Raw genomic sequence first — 16,709 nt, forward strand, 5'->3', positions numbered from 1 at the left:
ATCTCACTTCTACTACCATCAGAAATAAATTAAACTTAAAAGTACTTAAACATATTGCGTCAGATCATGCTTCAATGATACTGTGCAGATAAACACGACTATATACTTTAAATAAGAATTAGATTATTTGGAGTGTCTCCCTTAAGATATCATTAGTCTCGTACCCTGCAATTTTTTGCACAATCTGGAAAACAACCTTATCGCCTCTAAATATTATGCATTTTTTGAAACGAAACACGAACATGCTTTTCGTCTCTCATTCTCATCGAGTTACTGTATATCTATTTTTCCCATTTCTCAAACTATCAACTGCGAATGATGATGCTAAAACCTGGGAGGGATGAAACGTCTCTGGTCAAAAAGGTTGTTACAATAATAAAATTTAAGTTTCCCGTTATTTGAACCTACTTTGCCGCTCGATTAACTGTTGCAGCTGGATTCCAAATAACGTGCTTCTCATGATACTCGCCAGGGATCTGCTCTGGTGCTCTAAACTGTTTTTCGATGTAGCGGCGGAGCTCGTCTGGTCGAGGATATCTTGGCATTAATACTTTGTACTGCTCCAAACAGGCAATAATATGAGCTCGCTCTTCGTTTTCGCTACTGCATAGAACAACAAGGGCCAATTCTGAAGATATCGAGAGGGAAATTAACAAAATATTAGGGTAGGTAAATCAGTGGACGCAAACTTTGGTTTGATTGTTTACATTTTCTTCTCAGGAGCCTCTGTTAGTTTATCAAGGCATAGAAAAAAGAAACTGAAACAGGAGCATAGAAAACGAAAATCTTAATCGGCGTAGCTTTTACACATCTATACATCTCTTAGAAAAGACGAAAACACCCAGCCGAGACGCAAATTGTCGAACAACACTTACTTTCAGTATGGGGATATACTTGCATCAATGTGTGTAAACAGTCCACCACCTTTTGGCTGACGTCATAGTCTAACAGATCACCATTCACCAGACAATGCAGTTTGTTTCTATCGCCTACCAGGGCTCGACGCCATAGCAACTCCACCTAGACAATTGTTGACCATTGTAAATGTGTATGTCATTTTAATTACCAAAACGTTTATAAGAGCGCAATGGGTCCTGTTACACAGATTACACGCATAATCGAAAGAAACATTTTAAAGAAATTTACGTATACATGTAGCTTGGTCAGTGGCTTTTCCGCTCGCGCAAAGTTTAAATAATTATAATGAATTTTCACTTCACTAGCACTACCACTAGCGTATCTAAAGAGCGTCCGAACCTCTTCGGATGTCGTTTCAGTTGTGCACACAAGAACTTCGTCACTGTTTGGCAAACTCTGAACATTCTCGTCTTTATAAAGGTTTAGAACAGCAGCAAATATTTGTTCTGCAATGAGCAAACATGTAAATAATAAATGACTGAAGTGGCCAGGATGGATAGTATAAAGAGATAAGCTGTGCCAAAGGTTTAAAAGACAATTTGGTAAATGATGGGGAGACAGACTAGTAACGAATTCATTCAGGGTGGCTAACTTTCTTGAAAAAGTCGCAACACTGTGATTTAAATCAGATAGGTGAATGTCTAGTTTTGTGATTTTCGATGCGCTTAACAAAACAAATCAAACTTTCCCTTACTTTCCAGTCATGCAGACTAATGAAATTCGTTAGAGAGAACTGGGATGTGCCTAGATACATGCATGCAAACAGAGAAAAGTTATAATATCAAGAAAGAAGTTAATCGAACATCTTTATGAGAGTGACTTACCCTTGGTTACGAGCACGAGGTTCGGCTCTCCTAATTTCAGGTAACTTGGGAAAGCTCTTCTTTCTAGACTTCCTTCTATAATGAAGAGGAATCGTTTATGCAATGGTTGCTTGATATTTTCTTGAAATAAAAATCATGGCTTATAAGCCATATTCCTGCTGTGATTTGATTGAAGGCTGGAGATCACATTTTACGATGGTAAGAAGCTAAGATAAAAATGACGTTCTCACTAAACTATTCTAAAAAATCGCTGTAAGTGTGTTTATCAATTGCTGAAGTAATCCTATATAAAGTTATTTGAAACCCGAATTGAACTTATTCTTGGTCCAACAATACCATCACACCCATGATCATCATGGAGAGAAAGACAAAATTCGATTGAAGGCAACATGATATATGACCAATAAATCGTGGTATTAAAATACCTTTTTTAGCTGCCAAGTAAGACAGAAATACGCCTATTTCCTCTAGACTGAAAAAGGTGCCCCCTTTTGTTTCGTCCAGGTTTGGCTCGTCAGGTAAGCTCAACTCATCGTCACTACTTCCTGGTACACTGCCACAATAACAAAAACGACAAATGTTTAATAGAAGCAAATTAAGATGAGGGAATACTAGAAAAATTAAGTCACAAAAAGCGTTCGGAGAGAGGAGACGGAAGTAGCGCTACTGAAATCCTCGCTAAACGCCGCTTCAGCGTTAAAAATCAGACACGCATTAATTTGTCCAGTACGTAATTTGAATCCCTGAGAATCTTTAACTTTTGGCGTAATTATCTGGTCTTACAAAGTAATATCCAGTGGTTTCCCTCAGGTTGGGGAAATTTTGCATGACGCAGAAAACTACCCAAATTTTCATGATAATCAGATGTTATTATTTAACAGTAGTTCGGATGATCAATTGAATTAGCAATATCTGGTAGGTGTTTATTTCATCATTAGGTGTACTTAGTCACCTTATCTGGTCACAATCAGAATTCTGGGATAATTGCAACAACTCCGCATCTGAATTAGTCTTCTGATCTACGATCTTACGGAATCTGGGGTCTCCTGAAGCTCTCTCAAAGAGTTCGTCCACAAGGTCGCTGTCTTCCATGTTTTGCAAACACCACAAAACATGATCAGCTTCCTTACTTTGCAAATTGTTAGCAAGAGCTGCCACGGCTAGACGTTCAGGTTCTGAATGACTTAACTTCTCCACATTTCTAAGAAGGCTCTCGTATTTCTCGATAATCTGCACTTCATCTGCGGAGTTGTCTTCTCCGTCTTGACTTGATAGAGAAGCGATTTGAGTTGCATCCCCCAGAGTGTCTCCATCACTGAAGTGACTAAAATCTGGCGATAAGATCCCCGCATCCAGAAAAACTTCTTGTAATAATGACTGGTGGATGCCTGGACACACCTTTTCAAGAAGACTATAAACTTGAAGCCGATGTAGATATTCCATGGTGGAACTGTATTTCAGACCCGCGAGCTCCTTGCGCAAGAAAAGAAGCTGTTGTATAGTGAAAAAGTTCAACTCGTGGTACTTCTTTCTCAGTAAGTTAATGTGTTCTTTACATTCTTTGTAACGATGATCGAATTCTATGCTCTTTGACTGAATATCAACCAGGACCCTCTTCCCCATAACGTTTTTGCATTTATATTCTCCTTTCCAGTCGAGATGAGGCACATCACCGATTTCACAGAGATTCACGTAAGCCTGAGCAAGTTGAACAACGCCTTGTAATAACTAGAAAGAAAGAATGTTATTGAAAATATGCTATTTTGTGGGTTTTATTTCAAGAATGATAAAATTGTACTACAATTTGTTTTAAATAAATGGTTAACTATATGTTGTGTTAAACGTTTATCGGAGCTTCTATATCCCTTTTTTGGCTTTCCACCCTCCCTTTGAAGATTTTTTGACATTTAAGGAGTCGATGTAAAGCAGTGGTTGACAGTGTTCATAAAAAAATTCATCGAAAAAGTTACATAGAATTAAACTAATAAATAAGGCAACAGCAACATGATGAAAATCAACTAAAAACTAGACTGAAAAATGCGCCAATCCATCAACTACCGAGACTTAAGAGAGGCGATAAAAAGGCCTCGGAAGAGAAGTAAGGCGGCTAAAATATTGGGAATATCGTCAAAGAGGAAAGCAAAACTAAAACCGACAAATGAACTCAAGATATAGATGTAGTTGTAGTCTTATCAATGTCTTCCGTAACAAGGTTTAGTACGATCCCGAAAGGGTAACGTTCAACATATCAAACTGCGCTCGTATACTTTTCGTGAAGCTACACCGATATCTCACCTCTCCAAAGTTTCGTATGTCCTCCTGACCCTGTGAATCCTTTCCTGAGATGAGAGCCAGTTTACTTTGCAGTTCCTGAAGTTTCTCCAGATTGAATTCTCTTGCCTGACCAGTATTCTTGTCTGGTAGTAGTAGTAGGCTAATAACAGAGTGAACATTTTTCTTGTCATAGAGCTGAGTAGATGTCCCGTTGTCCAACTTCCCTATAGAGTAGACTCCTCTTGCATTTATAGCTTGGGCTAATTTGAGAGACGACATGGCATGCTCATCCTTGATTCCCTTAAGCCACTGAAGATGATCACTGATATCTTTCTACAAGAACAGGAAGTGCAAACTATCTCCTGAACAAATCAAAGTATGGAACTTTACACCATTTTACCCCCTAGCTCCTTTTCAAGTTGTTTATCAAATCATCCCACATAACAATAAGAAAATATTCGTCGTAAAAACCCCCGTAACACGCCAGCAAACAAAAAAGCATACTTTCAAATATATACTTTGGAAAATGTTTGTTTTGCTTTTCTCTCCTTCAAGGCGCTCAGAATAATAGTAATTAACATCTACTTATATTAATTCAAGACAGTCCATTACAAGAGGAAGATCACACCTATGAGTTTTAATAAATTAATTGAGTCGTCAATTATGAAAGTCACCAACTTCATTTTGAAACATAAAAATTACACGCTGTTCGACGGCTTAATTCATTTGGTTTTGCCTTGGTTCAAATATCTTATGGACTCTTTTTTTCCAGATTTTGTGAGTATCGTATGAAGAATAGAAAATGAAAATCAAATTGCTTGAAAATCCTCCACCAAAGAATGTTCCAGCTGCAACAGTTACGAGAGAATTGTTCAAAATAATTGTGAAAAGTGTAACTTGTGGTAACTTCTTTAAGTATGGGGAAGAATGTTTAACTCGATAGATGCAGATTCGGGCCAGTCCCACGTGACCGGCTGAATAATTAAAGTCACTCGCTGAAACGCAATCATGGTGAAACATTTATTTGATTTCGAAATTGCATCAATATGGGATACCTGCTGGAAACCAGGTGTTAGCCTATGGAGGGGAGACATTTTGATGTTTCGAGTCGCGTACAAAGTAAAATTACGTAAAATCCTTCATACAACCTGAATGACTTGTTCTGAAGAACTTAAGAACTTTTAAAATGAACTTTTCAGCGATTGAGTCATCGTGCAAATATCTTACCAGCTTCACTGGCAAGGTTTCGTTCCTTTTGACCTCTTCCCAGACACCTGAACACATCTCCATCAATTGCTCGAAGTCAGCGTGTTTGTTCGCCAGGTCAAATATGAAAGGTGCGAATCCAAGGGCAGTGGTGTGCAGACAGGAGACACGATCAGTTTGGATGTCACTTTCATCAGCGGACATCATCGCCAGATCTACCAGTGTTTTCACTTCCTCTCGACCTGAAGATAATTTACAAAGTCAGAGTTTAAACTGTGAGTTTTTAAAAGTTACTGAGTAAAATGTCATATCAGGATACTGTATTCTCCTTAAGTTGCGTGCGTAGGTTCTTAAATCAGGCGGTTGGCTACTGCTCGATGAGTTAGTATATAAGTCCTAACTTTTCTCTAATTATCGGCCTCTTGTAATTTACTTAAATGTCAAGAAGTAGTTCGAGATACCTTTCACTTCTTCCCGAAGCCATAATATGAATTCCTTGCATTCAATGACAGTCCTCAAGCATTGAATCATTGGTCGTGAAACACTTTTAAGTGCTTTTGCGACTTGGAAAATCTCATCACTGATGGCACCGAGTAAACGTTTCTGAAATTCTTCATTCATCTTAAAAAAAACAAGCACAGATGGGTCGTTAAGTGCTATACACCATAGCGACTATGGCAAAGTAAATCATAGACTAACACTTAGTCACTGCAGTGGTTAAATACAATACTTCTCCTTACAAAACAAAGAAGACTTCCTCTCTAGCTTTTTTATAAATTCATTTAAAATGTACCTGATCACGAAAATCATTCAGCAATTGGAAGTCTCCCTGAAGTCGCATTGCTTCTTTGAAATCTAAAATTGTGGCTGCAGCATCCTCGCACTCTTTCAACTTATGGCATTGTTTGATTTGACCAACACGGCCAAGAAGAACGGTGTCAATGTCGTCTTCTTCGGAAAATTTGATCACTACTGCCTTAATTTCCCTGTCTAAAGCCTTGGGGTCATCACTGAACCTGTGGAATTTCTCATCTACTTCTTGAAGACTGATTTCACCTTTAATAATTCTTTCCCATAGGCCTCGCCATTTTCGATAAGAAGGCAGCCAAAGACGCTCTTGTACTTTGTCTATCGTCAAAGTCCCGTCAAACCCAGGCTCATCTTCGCAAAAATCGGCGGTCCTTTGACCACACATTTGCCAAAAATCGCGGAAAAGAAGGCTATGGTGAATATCATGCAATGATTGTATCATTTTCTTGTTCGTTATCGTAAGATCAAAGAACTTTACCACAGGTTCATCTCCATGTCGACGTTCATGGCAAATTTCAAGTATTTGACGAGAGGGCAGGACCATTTCCAATTTCTCCTTGATATTTTGTAGGTCAATATCCACTAAAAAGAGAAATTTTGCAATCAACAGTTGATTTCAGAAACATGCTGTGAAATGGGCGGCCTATTATTCAATTTTTCATGGTAGTGCAGTAAATGGTTTGAGGCCTGGGGTAACATGTCATAGTGTACTTTGATCGTCCGAGTGAGTGTAGTCTTAAGAAGGACTGTTGTCAGCTTCTGAAAAAAACTATTCACTTTATTCTGATGATGACTTCCGCTCGTGAAACACTGTGGGGTTGTCGAACGTCAGTCACCACTACTGACAACAGTCCTTCTCAGGACTACACTCACCCCAATGATCAAACTACTCTATTAAACATCTTCTTGGTAGATAAAAAACTTTGAATAAAATGCATATGGGAGCAATTAAGATAGATTGAACACAAACACAGATTCATCTCTCGCGAAGTTTTATCATGGAAATTAAACGACACTTGTGTTCAGAACTTGAGCTCTGTATGCATCAAAAGTCTGCATCACACTGGCGGTGTTTGCAAAACATACGAGCTTCATAGTGGCGGGGGAGGTTTCACAGTAAATAGGCTTGTGAGGAAGTAAAATATTTCAGTAATATACCTGATTTGATAAGAGAACACATGTGAATGAAAGTAGAAACAGCGTCTCTTTCCTTCTCAAAAGCTTCGAGCTCCTCAACGCGCATTTCAAGAAGGAACTCCACACCCGCTGTTTCTCTCTGGTTCCCGCTAGCCTCAATGCCAGCCGGAACTTCTTCCTTTAGAGATATGTTCTCTGGAACTTCAGGTAGCAAAGAGAACAACTCCAAAAATCTGTCACGGTCCTTATTGACAATTCGTAATGTGCTCACATTAATTTCACCACTTCTCAGGCAAAGTGCTACGTGTTCGACAAGCGAGGTCGCAAAAACACGAAGTTCCAAACCGCCATCGGATAAGCAAGCATTTCCAACACTTTCAGCATCTGGGAGGATACATCAATGTTAAATATTTGTCTTAGCAAGTTTTGTAAGGTTAGTCTCTGAAAATATTCTAACTTGTTAAGTATAACTGAATACTCTAGCCCTTTTAACAGATGTATTAGCTATAGAACGAAGTGAAAACATCGATCTTTAATTTTAGGCTTATCAGCAGTAAGCTATGACAACGCGCATTGGTTTTATACTTAAGTCAAATCCTACTACTACACGTACCAAAATGTTTAAAATATTGTGCCATTGGCTTCCATGTAAGAATATGCTCCAACACTTTATCTTGAGAAAGGTCTCTTTCGTTAGTGTCGGTGGGCCAGCAGGTCTCCAATAGAAGGGAAAAGAGTTCAACAACTTCAGTAGACTGCATCTTGGACGTTGCAAGATCTAAATCTGCCATTTGGTTCTCCAGTGTTCCGCTCTGAAACAAAGTTTAAGTAAGACGTATTTACTCCGAAAAAGAGGGATTCCAATTAAGTAGCTCTAATCTTTACAAGCCTTAGAACACTCCTGAAAATGCACCCACATTTTAGGCTTCAATTTCGATATACAGTCCTTTATCCCTCCTAGTTCCACATCCTTTCTGCAACGTTGATTTTATTATCTTTGACTATTTCCTGCGCATTCACCTAAGAAAAACGTCATCAAAGTACTATGAAATGTGCACCTTTTTCGTGTTCCGAAGGACCTTTCGCCACGATTGTATAAACATGGCGATCCCAACGTGATATCACATTTTCATCTTGACGTACAAAACTGAGTTGAGCTTACCTCTAGGAGGAGATCTGCAGCCTCGTAAGCGGTAGCCTTGAGACATTCAGAGATATCTAGATGATATATTTGTCGGTCCAAAGAGCAGAAAAGTTTTATGACATCCCCCTGTGTCAACTGTGGTTAAAGAATGAGCATGTAAGAGTTCATTGGTGTCAATTAATTTAATGGACGATTGAAATTTGAAACATCAATTCATGTTTCAATACCAGAAAATGCTCTAAACAGGTACTTTAATGGAGTATCATATTCGCCTTGCGGTTGTTGGACCTCGTTGTGAACTTAAGGAGGCTCCATAGGATTTTTGCTCAATGTTGGCGAGCGCGCTTGCGTATTGTTTTTCTAGAAAAATTTATGTTTTCGCTTTTTTAGATCACTAAAGGCCAATGAGCAAGGTTCTGACTATCGTTTATTTTACTTAAATATTATCAAAATTATTTTCACTATTAAGCGAAGGCTCCACGAAGGGAGGTGCTCGCCAGTACTAATTTGGCTTTGCCTTTGATTTTCTCCACTTTCCTTCGGTGAAATCTCTCAAAATTTTCACATTTTATGAAATTTGTCCTGCCGATCATTTAAAAGCATAAAAAATAGAGGTTAGAATGGTAGTTTCCTCGCTGTTGGGAATTTTGTGTTTTCTTCCTTTATCTCGAATTTGGTCTTATGAATTTTTTCTTATCAACAGGCCCTAGGAAGGACAGATCTTTTCCGCAACGTTGATTTTATTATCTTTAACTATTTCCTGCGCATTCACCTAAGAAAAACGTCATCAAAGTACTATGAAATGTGCACCTTTTTCGTGTTCCGAAGGACCTTTCGCCACGATTGTATAAACATGGCGATCCCAATTCCACCGAAGAAAACGCGATAAATCTTGCTCGAAAGATCCCTATTTTCTTTGTCACGAAATATTACGTAGTGGAATAGAACTTCACCAAGATCTGAGTATACGTAAACTTTAAAATCTGCTGCATCATCTGTCGCCTTTTAGCAATTTTTCCCAGGGTGTTTTCTTTTTGGTTGACCTCTTTTTCAGGCGCAGAAGGCCTATGGATATTATTGTGTGAAACTGTTAACACCTTTTCAGATAACAATCGTGCGATCGTATCGAGCCGCCATGTTTGTTTCGCACCCAGATCTCGCGGGCAAAAAAAAACCCTACGGGGCCTCCTGATGGAGGCTTGTAAACTTTGGAAATTTTGCGAGATTTTAGGATGCAAATTGAAGAAAATAAAAGGCAAAGCCAAATTATCGCTGACGAATGCCTCCCTTCGTGGAGCGTTAGCTTCATAATTAAAACCATTTTGATGATATTAACTACATCAAACGATAATCCGAACCTTGGTCATTCCCTTTTGATGGCTTTTAGTGACCTTGAAAAGCGAAAACATAAAAATTTTCGAGAAAAAAACATTATGCTGGTGGGGATCAAAAATATTGAAAACTAAACGAAACCAATCTAGACACCGACGCGCGCCCTTTTCACCCCAAAACCTGTTTCATTACGAGGGAAAGAAAAAGTTGGAAATTCACTCTTAATTGCCTGCGAGTGCACTTTATCAGTTTAAAGTTTACTGGTTGCTTGTTATAACAGAACCTTAGCCATTCATTCCCGAACAATTTTAAAATTTTTTTCCCCAATTTAATTGATAAAGGCTTGTCTAAGGTAGAGTATCCAGATTTCCCAATCACTGTTAATTGGATTTGGTGACTTCTTATATCCTAATGTGTAAAAGAAAACAACATAATTTACTTTAATCCCGAAATCTTCCAAAACATTCAACACCGTAGAAAGAAACCAGCAGAAAATTTACCTGATCCATGCGATATTTAAGTGACTCCCTTAATTTTTCTTGCCAAAGCTGCTGCAACTCATCGTCTTCAAGTTTTAAGGAGAGCATGGCTGTCCACCCCTAATAAATAATAGAAGATGTATTTGCCACAGATTTTATACTCATCGTAAAATAACGACAGAAAGGAATACCAAATCTCTTCCTTTAATTTGTATTTATACGCCCTGTAAACAGCGAAGGGGAGCAAGGTAATTATGTATGGTACAATCAAGAAAAGAAGCAGGGAGACAGACAAAACATCAACTAGAAGGAAGCAGGAAAAGTGAACAATAAAACGAACAATGACTGCCTGAATAATGCAATGCTACCTGTAATTCTTCATGGCGTTCATGTTCTGTTTTGTTAATCAAGGTTACGTGCTTATCTAAGGAGCCTCGTAAAATCTGTAATGCCTCTTGAAATAACTGTATGCTTTCTTCGACTTTCTTTTCGTCCTCCTTTGGAAGTGGAGAAAACTCTGCATTGGATGCACTGCGTTTTGCCATCACCAGGCTGCTCCCAAGAAGAGTGAAGATATTAGAGAGAATCTGAATTCTCTCCCACAAGATTGAATTGGGTTCCTTGAGTAGTCGACGTAGAAGATGCGCAGATGCTTTGGCTACGGACATGACGACGTAATAGTCGGCATCTTCCAATCTGCCAAAATAACGAATGTTAATTTAATTGCATTATAAACTTTGTTTTTCTACATTTCTTAAATCACTATGAAAAAGATATGTTGGCAATTTTACCACACCTTCTCAATCTTACACTTAACATTTATGGTCACAACATAAAACTAGTAAAAGTCCTAAATTATTACCTTCTTCAAATTGATGAGAAAGCCTACAATCTAGTAGTTACATGTCTTACCTGTCAAAATCACTCATGATTCTGGTATTCATCTCTCTTAAGCACTGATCGAGGTGATCCCACTAACGAGAGAAAGAAAATTGAAAAGAAACAATTGGAAAATAGGCCTTTTTTTCTTTTTTCATTTTATAAAATAATGTCAGGGGCACGCATAGGCCAGACGCTACTGCCCTTGACACCATACAGTTTAAGAACTTCCCTTTGCTGACAAGTGTCTCAAAAGTCTTATTCGATTGCAGCTATGCGGCAGATGATGTTAGTGGCTCAAAGAAAAAGGAGGAGAAGAAGTTGACGCATATACCACTACCTCTTCGTCAGGTAAGGATTCTTCCACAACTCGAGTTATTGTCCATGCGACTTCATGAAGAGGTATGTGCACATCTCTTTGTAGCACCGTTGCTATGTCAAGGAGAGGAAGTGCCAACAGAAACGTCCTTATAAATAAGGGATCAAGCTCAAACATCGAACGGAGCTGAGAGAATAGATGTACCGGGTTGCTACTCCTGCAATCGTGATTAAATTAATAAACCATAAGAAAATTTAAACTGTCATCGCAAAAATTATTGCATTAGCAGCATCAAAGTTTACAATAATTGTCACGCTACCTAGCTTTAAAGCTCCGCTTAATTTGTTTGTAATTCTAAGAATGGTTGAAGAAGCTGTCACCGTTCGAATTTAAAAGTTTTATTCACCATTGCCGCTGCTTTCATTCACCTTCGTTGACGTGACCAAAGTCTTCAACAAGATGAGCAGGAAAGGACTGTGAAAAAACGAATTCTGAGCCTTGATTTTATGGTTATCATTACGTAACAATTTATGTCATTAACTCAACTGATATTATCAATTAAATTGAAACACTTGTACCTGGAAAAGGAAACCTGTCGCCGAACAGTTTTGAAATTCAGGCCTTGTGTTCCCCACCAGTTGTTATCTTCTAATGAACGCGGTTCTGGGGTCAACTCTTCAAAAGAGAATGGCTTACTGGTATCGGACAAAAAATGAAGCAATGGCATCGCAAATAACCAGTGAAAGATACCTCGACGATATTCGATGACGAATATGCAAAGTTGTAACAAGTAGTTGGCCAGAGAGCTGAGAAATACAAGTACAACTTTTAGTACCCCTGACAAGTGTTATCACTATTCACAAATGATGGGTACATACATGTCTAAATAGAGTAAATTGTTGTAGGAGAATTCGTTTATAATTTGGGATCACACAATATATTAATTATGTAAAAAACCGAAAAAAAAAAGGGAAAGTTGGGAGAAAGTGGAGAAATGAAGAGAGAATATTTAAGAGGGAAGATGTCTCTTGCTGTATGTAACATCAGAATATGCATGCTATCGTTGTAAGTGCTAACTTCTTGTCCAGCATGTTTAGTTTTTTGGTCATCCTTTTTTGAAAAAGGGATTAAAACAACCTTATCATCACTATCCCAATATCATTTAGCCTATCGACCGAACATAAGTGAGAAGGACGCTACACGGTCGTTTGCGCACACATTTAAATTGACTTGCTTTTTTTTTTCATGTTTGTTTGTTTGTTTTTTTCAAATTTCTCGGAAAACTCTGCAAGTATAGGAAAACAACAAATATTACCTTTGAGACTGTTCTTTCGGAAAGTGTCGATGTAAAGCGTCAAGCCCACTGCACTTTTTTCTCTCAGTATCGCCATGTAATAGGAGACATTCAAAAAGTTTCCTCAATTCATCATCTCCAAAAAAAGCTTGTTCATGGCCAACGGCGACGGATACAATTACCGCTGACGTGACAAGTATCCTGGCTTGAGATTCCTCATCCTCGGTATGAACTTGCTGTGTCTGGATGTTGCGGTTTAATTGCAGGGAGATGTATCCATGTAATACCTAATAACATAATAAAGCGTTTCAACATCAACTATACTGAGAAATGGGGACTTCCCGTAGTTACTTGCTGAAACGCGCACTTTATCAGTTCATGATACGTACTTCACCATTTCGCATTTCTATCCCGTGACTGTTCGCTCTCTTAACAAACTCTGCTTTTGTGCCTGTTATTAGTACATCAAAACGTGTTCTTCTACTTAACAGATACCTCATAGTATAGTTTTAATCAGTGTAATAAACTTTGATAAAACGTTTCACACCAGAATTCATAGTGTGTCTGCTCGCGAATGGTTCCTATGTAGACAAAAGACAAAAATCAACCTGTTTTTTTCCCGATAAAGAAAAATTTTCAAAATGTGCGAACCTCTGTGGCACTAAAGCCATCTGGAATGCGCGGATAAAAATTACCGCCGTTCTCAAACTCGGCCCTCGACATACAATGGAGTACATTGTTGATTTTATTCAGTGTAGCGTGCCCATTGGTTCCTTCCTTTTCGGAGATTTCTCCCCATTTTGGGAGCATGGCCATCATCGCCAATCGGCGACCCTCTGCGGCATCACTGACTTTCCATTTAGGGAAGAGGCTGCGGATAGAATCCCAAAAGCTTGGTTGACTGAAGACTGCATCGTCATACTGGTGCCATGTGGCTGTAGAAATGTCAAAGGAAACAATTACTCGTCGAAAAACATGGAAGGAAGGGTGAAGTGAAGGAAGGAAAAATGGAAGAAATGAATGCAGTACAAATACGATATATAGCTACAATATATAAATACATGAAATCAAATGCACATCATATCTAATTTCCCGAAGGTTTTCGGTCCAATTTGAAATACATAGAATATACCCTTAACTGTGGGTGCCTCAAAGCATTGATGCCTAACTATACATACGCAGGGGCTGAGAAGCCTTCACACAGCTTTACATTACCAAGAAGGTTTTGTTTTAGTCCTACCGTTGGCTTTAATTGAACTTTCAGGGATGCGTAGACATCGATTCACATGTCTCCCAGCATTTAATGGCCTGAACCCAATAAGACACTCCCAAAGATCCTTAACTGTCTTTCCTTTAGCATTTCCTTGACTGCTTGGCACCACAACATACTTATACGCTATCGATCGAGAGGCCTCGCCGAGAGTGAAATTAGCTTTTCCCTCGAGCAGGCAATTGTGGTCGTTCACTTTCCTGTAAATGACATGTAACAAACGATCTCGTCAAATCCCAAACGGTCAAGCAATATCAGTTTCTCTCTTCAAAATTTTATTTTTCATTTAGTTATTAATTATTTAATGGGAAACCGGAGAAGGTTTAAGTTTGCTAAAAGTGTCAAATTCGAAAAGGTTTTGACTTTCGAAATTTTGAAGGACGATGATGGAGTGAAGAGGCTCTTCACAACAATTGTTGATGATGTGAATCATCTTCTACCAGCTCTGATCCTGCATAGAAAAAAAAGACTTACACAGGGAACACCTAGATAAACGGAAAAAGGAATAAAAGTAAGGTTCATGAAAGAGCTTTATCGAATTTAAATACCTCAAAGGTCGCATCTCGAGCTGTCCAGTTCCAGAATTCCACGAGAATGGGCGGTCTCCACGCAAAAACACTTTGTCACCTTCATTAAATTTCACGTTAAAAGTTGGCGTCAGTAAAGCGTGAAAAATAACTGTAATTGATGCGTCTTGGCTTGTCTTTGTTTTCCCATTCAAATGTTGATCAGCCTTGGGTGGTTCATCTGCACAAGTTGTCTTCTGAACTCTGGATGTTGTAGTCAAGTTGTCACTACTCTTACTGTCACCAAGATTTTCATCTACCGTACCTGCTTCATTGAGGTCATTGGGATTTTTAGTAGCCTCGTTGCCTCCTCCACTGCCTCCCACCAAATAATGTCCATTATTGGTTGGCGGTGCTGACACTGCATCAGAATTAGTGACCATCGACTGGTTAGCTTGTTTATCGTCATTCCCTAGTGGTATTGCATTTTGATGTGCGCCTGCAGTACCTTCGATGTTTTTGGTTGTTTGGTTGTCTTTCAAGGTATCGTCATCGTCTTTCTTTTTCTTTGGGCACTGAACTTTACCGTGTTCTTCCACTTGTTTGGGATTGTTTACTTTCTCCCCGTCACTGAATTGGATGAGTATCTCTTTACTGTTTCGACCTCGCTCTTCCACATTGTCTTCAAGAGATTCACTACTACAGGGAAGACCAAAATATCCTAATTTATCAATACTCTATGAGAGGCTTGCAAGGTTTAACAAGGAAGAAAGATATGTTACTTAACTTGGGAAATTTACAGCAGTAAAATATATCGAGATAACAAAAAATTAATCATGAAAAGAATGATTTCTCAACTCACTCCTTGCGCTGTGCTTTAGCTTCATGTTGATCTTTAATCTGAGGATCCGTCGGTACCTGAAAAACCAAGAGAAACCAACCGAGGCTATAAATTAGTTACTCACAGACATTGTGTGCACGCCATCACCACATTTCCTAAATACCTACGTAAAAGATTTCCAAGATGACTGAATATTTAAAGCTACAAAGAACTACTGGTTAGCTGTAAATTATACTTTGACGTTCTTGTTGACAGAGACATCCAATCCGTAAATTTGCCACCTAGTGAGACTGTCACTTTCTAACAGGAAAGTAGGTACACCTGTAAGTGTCCCAACTATATATCATTAAAAGAAACTGGTCCACAATGCTTCCCTCGGTTTCTTTGACTCAAAATGTGGGAGAGTAAGCAATGTTTAGAAAGGCCGTCAACTCACGGTCAGGTTTTAGAAAGTGATTTTTTGAGGATCCAAATATCTTTAAAAACAGCTACAAAGGTTTTTATCTGTTCATGTCGATGGATTTTTAGCAAAAGTTTATTAGTACAGCCTAAATCCCAGTTCTGCGGACGTTAGCTCTTACCGCGGTAGCCGTTGCACTTTCACCACGAGACGTTTCTGGTTGCAATATTTTTTCGCCAGCTTCCCGCTCAATGGCTTCCACTGTGTTTGCGAATCTCGGTGCGCCAGGAAAATTGTTTGAGCTTTCAGTGGCTGCACAGTTTGAGTCAGACACCAAAAATTTCCCTGGCTCAGCAGGAAAGTCAATAAGAGCGGCTCCTTGTTCTTGAGGAGCTTGGATCTCACCCCGATTGGATGGAATGTTAACATTTTTCTGGTCTGGCAAACCCTCTTTGGTAATTTCATCATCGCTGCTTCTTTCGGCTCCAGTGACTGATTTCGTGACTGGTGTTTGGCCAGAGACATTGGGGCACTGATCAGGAGAAGTATCAAGTTTGTTCTCAGATGCCTCTGGCGGGCTCTGGAATTCTGCCCAAGTAAAATTTTACATTTTATGACATTATCAAACCGCAGATTAAATATCATGCATTTTTGTAAGCAGATACGAAAGACGATAATGGCCTCAATGTCAACCTTGTTAGTTTATTACAAATTGAAAATTCTGAGAATATTGAAAATTCTGAGATCTAGATTTGACTGCTGTTCCAAATTACCTCTGACCAGGGGAGTAAAGAGCTTCCAATCATGGCTCATGGTTTAGTTTTGTCAAATCATAAAGTTTAGGTTTTGAAGCAGAGAGTGGAGCCAGTACGTATAGCTTCGTAAATTTTTTTCAAATGCTCCTGACTCATAATCACTAGACGATAATGTTGCGACACATAACGCAATGCAACAGCTCAAATACATGTCACTGTATTCATTCATCTATTAGGAATTCGATGTTTACAGTAAAATTCGAACGACTGCACCAACATTTATTAAGAATAAAAAACATAAATCTGCTATGCAGACTATAT

The 16,709-nt window shown here is 38.8% G+C and overlaps 1 protein-coding gene across 1 annotated transcript in view; it reads right to left on the reverse strand.

Moving 5' to 3' along the window:
- LOC136280503 (E3 ubiquitin-protein ligase rnf213-alpha-like) overlaps positions 1–16,709 on the reverse strand; it is a 48,172-nt gene that overhangs the window by 30,050 nt on the left and 1,413 nt on the right. Inside the window, exons 2-25 of the mRNA XM_066165807.1 lie at positions 15,815–16,221; positions 15,255–15,310; positions 14,435–15,091; positions 13,857–14,086; positions 13,268–13,551; positions 12,638–12,903; positions 11,901–12,128; positions 11,344–11,539; positions 11,037–11,098; positions 10,493–10,820; positions 10,146–10,244; positions 8,332–8,448; positions 7,783–7,981; positions 7,191–7,553; positions 6,016–6,614; positions 5,684–5,843; positions 5,244–5,464; positions 4,038–4,349; positions 2,695–3,470; positions 2,168–2,295; positions 1,743–1,817; positions 1,258–1,364; positions 876–1,020; positions 409–628 (exon numbers count right to left, since the gene is read on the reverse strand). Of these exons, the coding sequence (XP_066021904.1) occupies positions 409–628; positions 876–1,020; positions 1,258–1,364; positions 1,743–1,817; positions 2,168–2,295; positions 2,695–3,470; positions 4,038–4,349; positions 5,244–5,464; positions 5,684–5,843; positions 6,016–6,614; positions 7,191–7,553; positions 7,783–7,981; positions 8,332–8,448; positions 10,146–10,244; positions 10,493–10,820; positions 11,037–11,098; positions 11,344–11,539; positions 11,901–12,128; positions 12,638–12,903; positions 13,268–13,551; positions 13,857–14,086; positions 14,435–15,091; positions 15,255–15,310; positions 15,815–16,221 (6,235 nt within the window). The remainder of the gene's footprint in view (positions 1–408; positions 629–875; positions 1,021–1,257; positions 1,365–1,742; positions 1,818–2,167; positions 2,296–2,694; positions 3,471–4,037; positions 4,350–5,243; positions 5,465–5,683; positions 5,844–6,015; positions 6,615–7,190; positions 7,554–7,782; positions 7,982–8,331; positions 8,449–10,145; positions 10,245–10,492; positions 10,821–11,036; positions 11,099–11,343; positions 11,540–11,900; positions 12,129–12,637; positions 12,904–13,267; positions 13,552–13,856; positions 14,087–14,434; positions 15,092–15,254; positions 15,311–15,814; positions 16,222–16,709) is intronic.

Source organism: Pocillopora verrucosa, chromosome 4 (assembly GCF_036669915.1).
Source record: "Pocillopora verrucosa isolate sample1 chromosome 4, ASM3666991v2, whole genome shotgun sequence".
Lineage (NCBI taxonomy): Eukaryota > Metazoa > Cnidaria > Anthozoa > Scleractinia > Pocilloporidae > Pocillopora > Pocillopora verrucosa.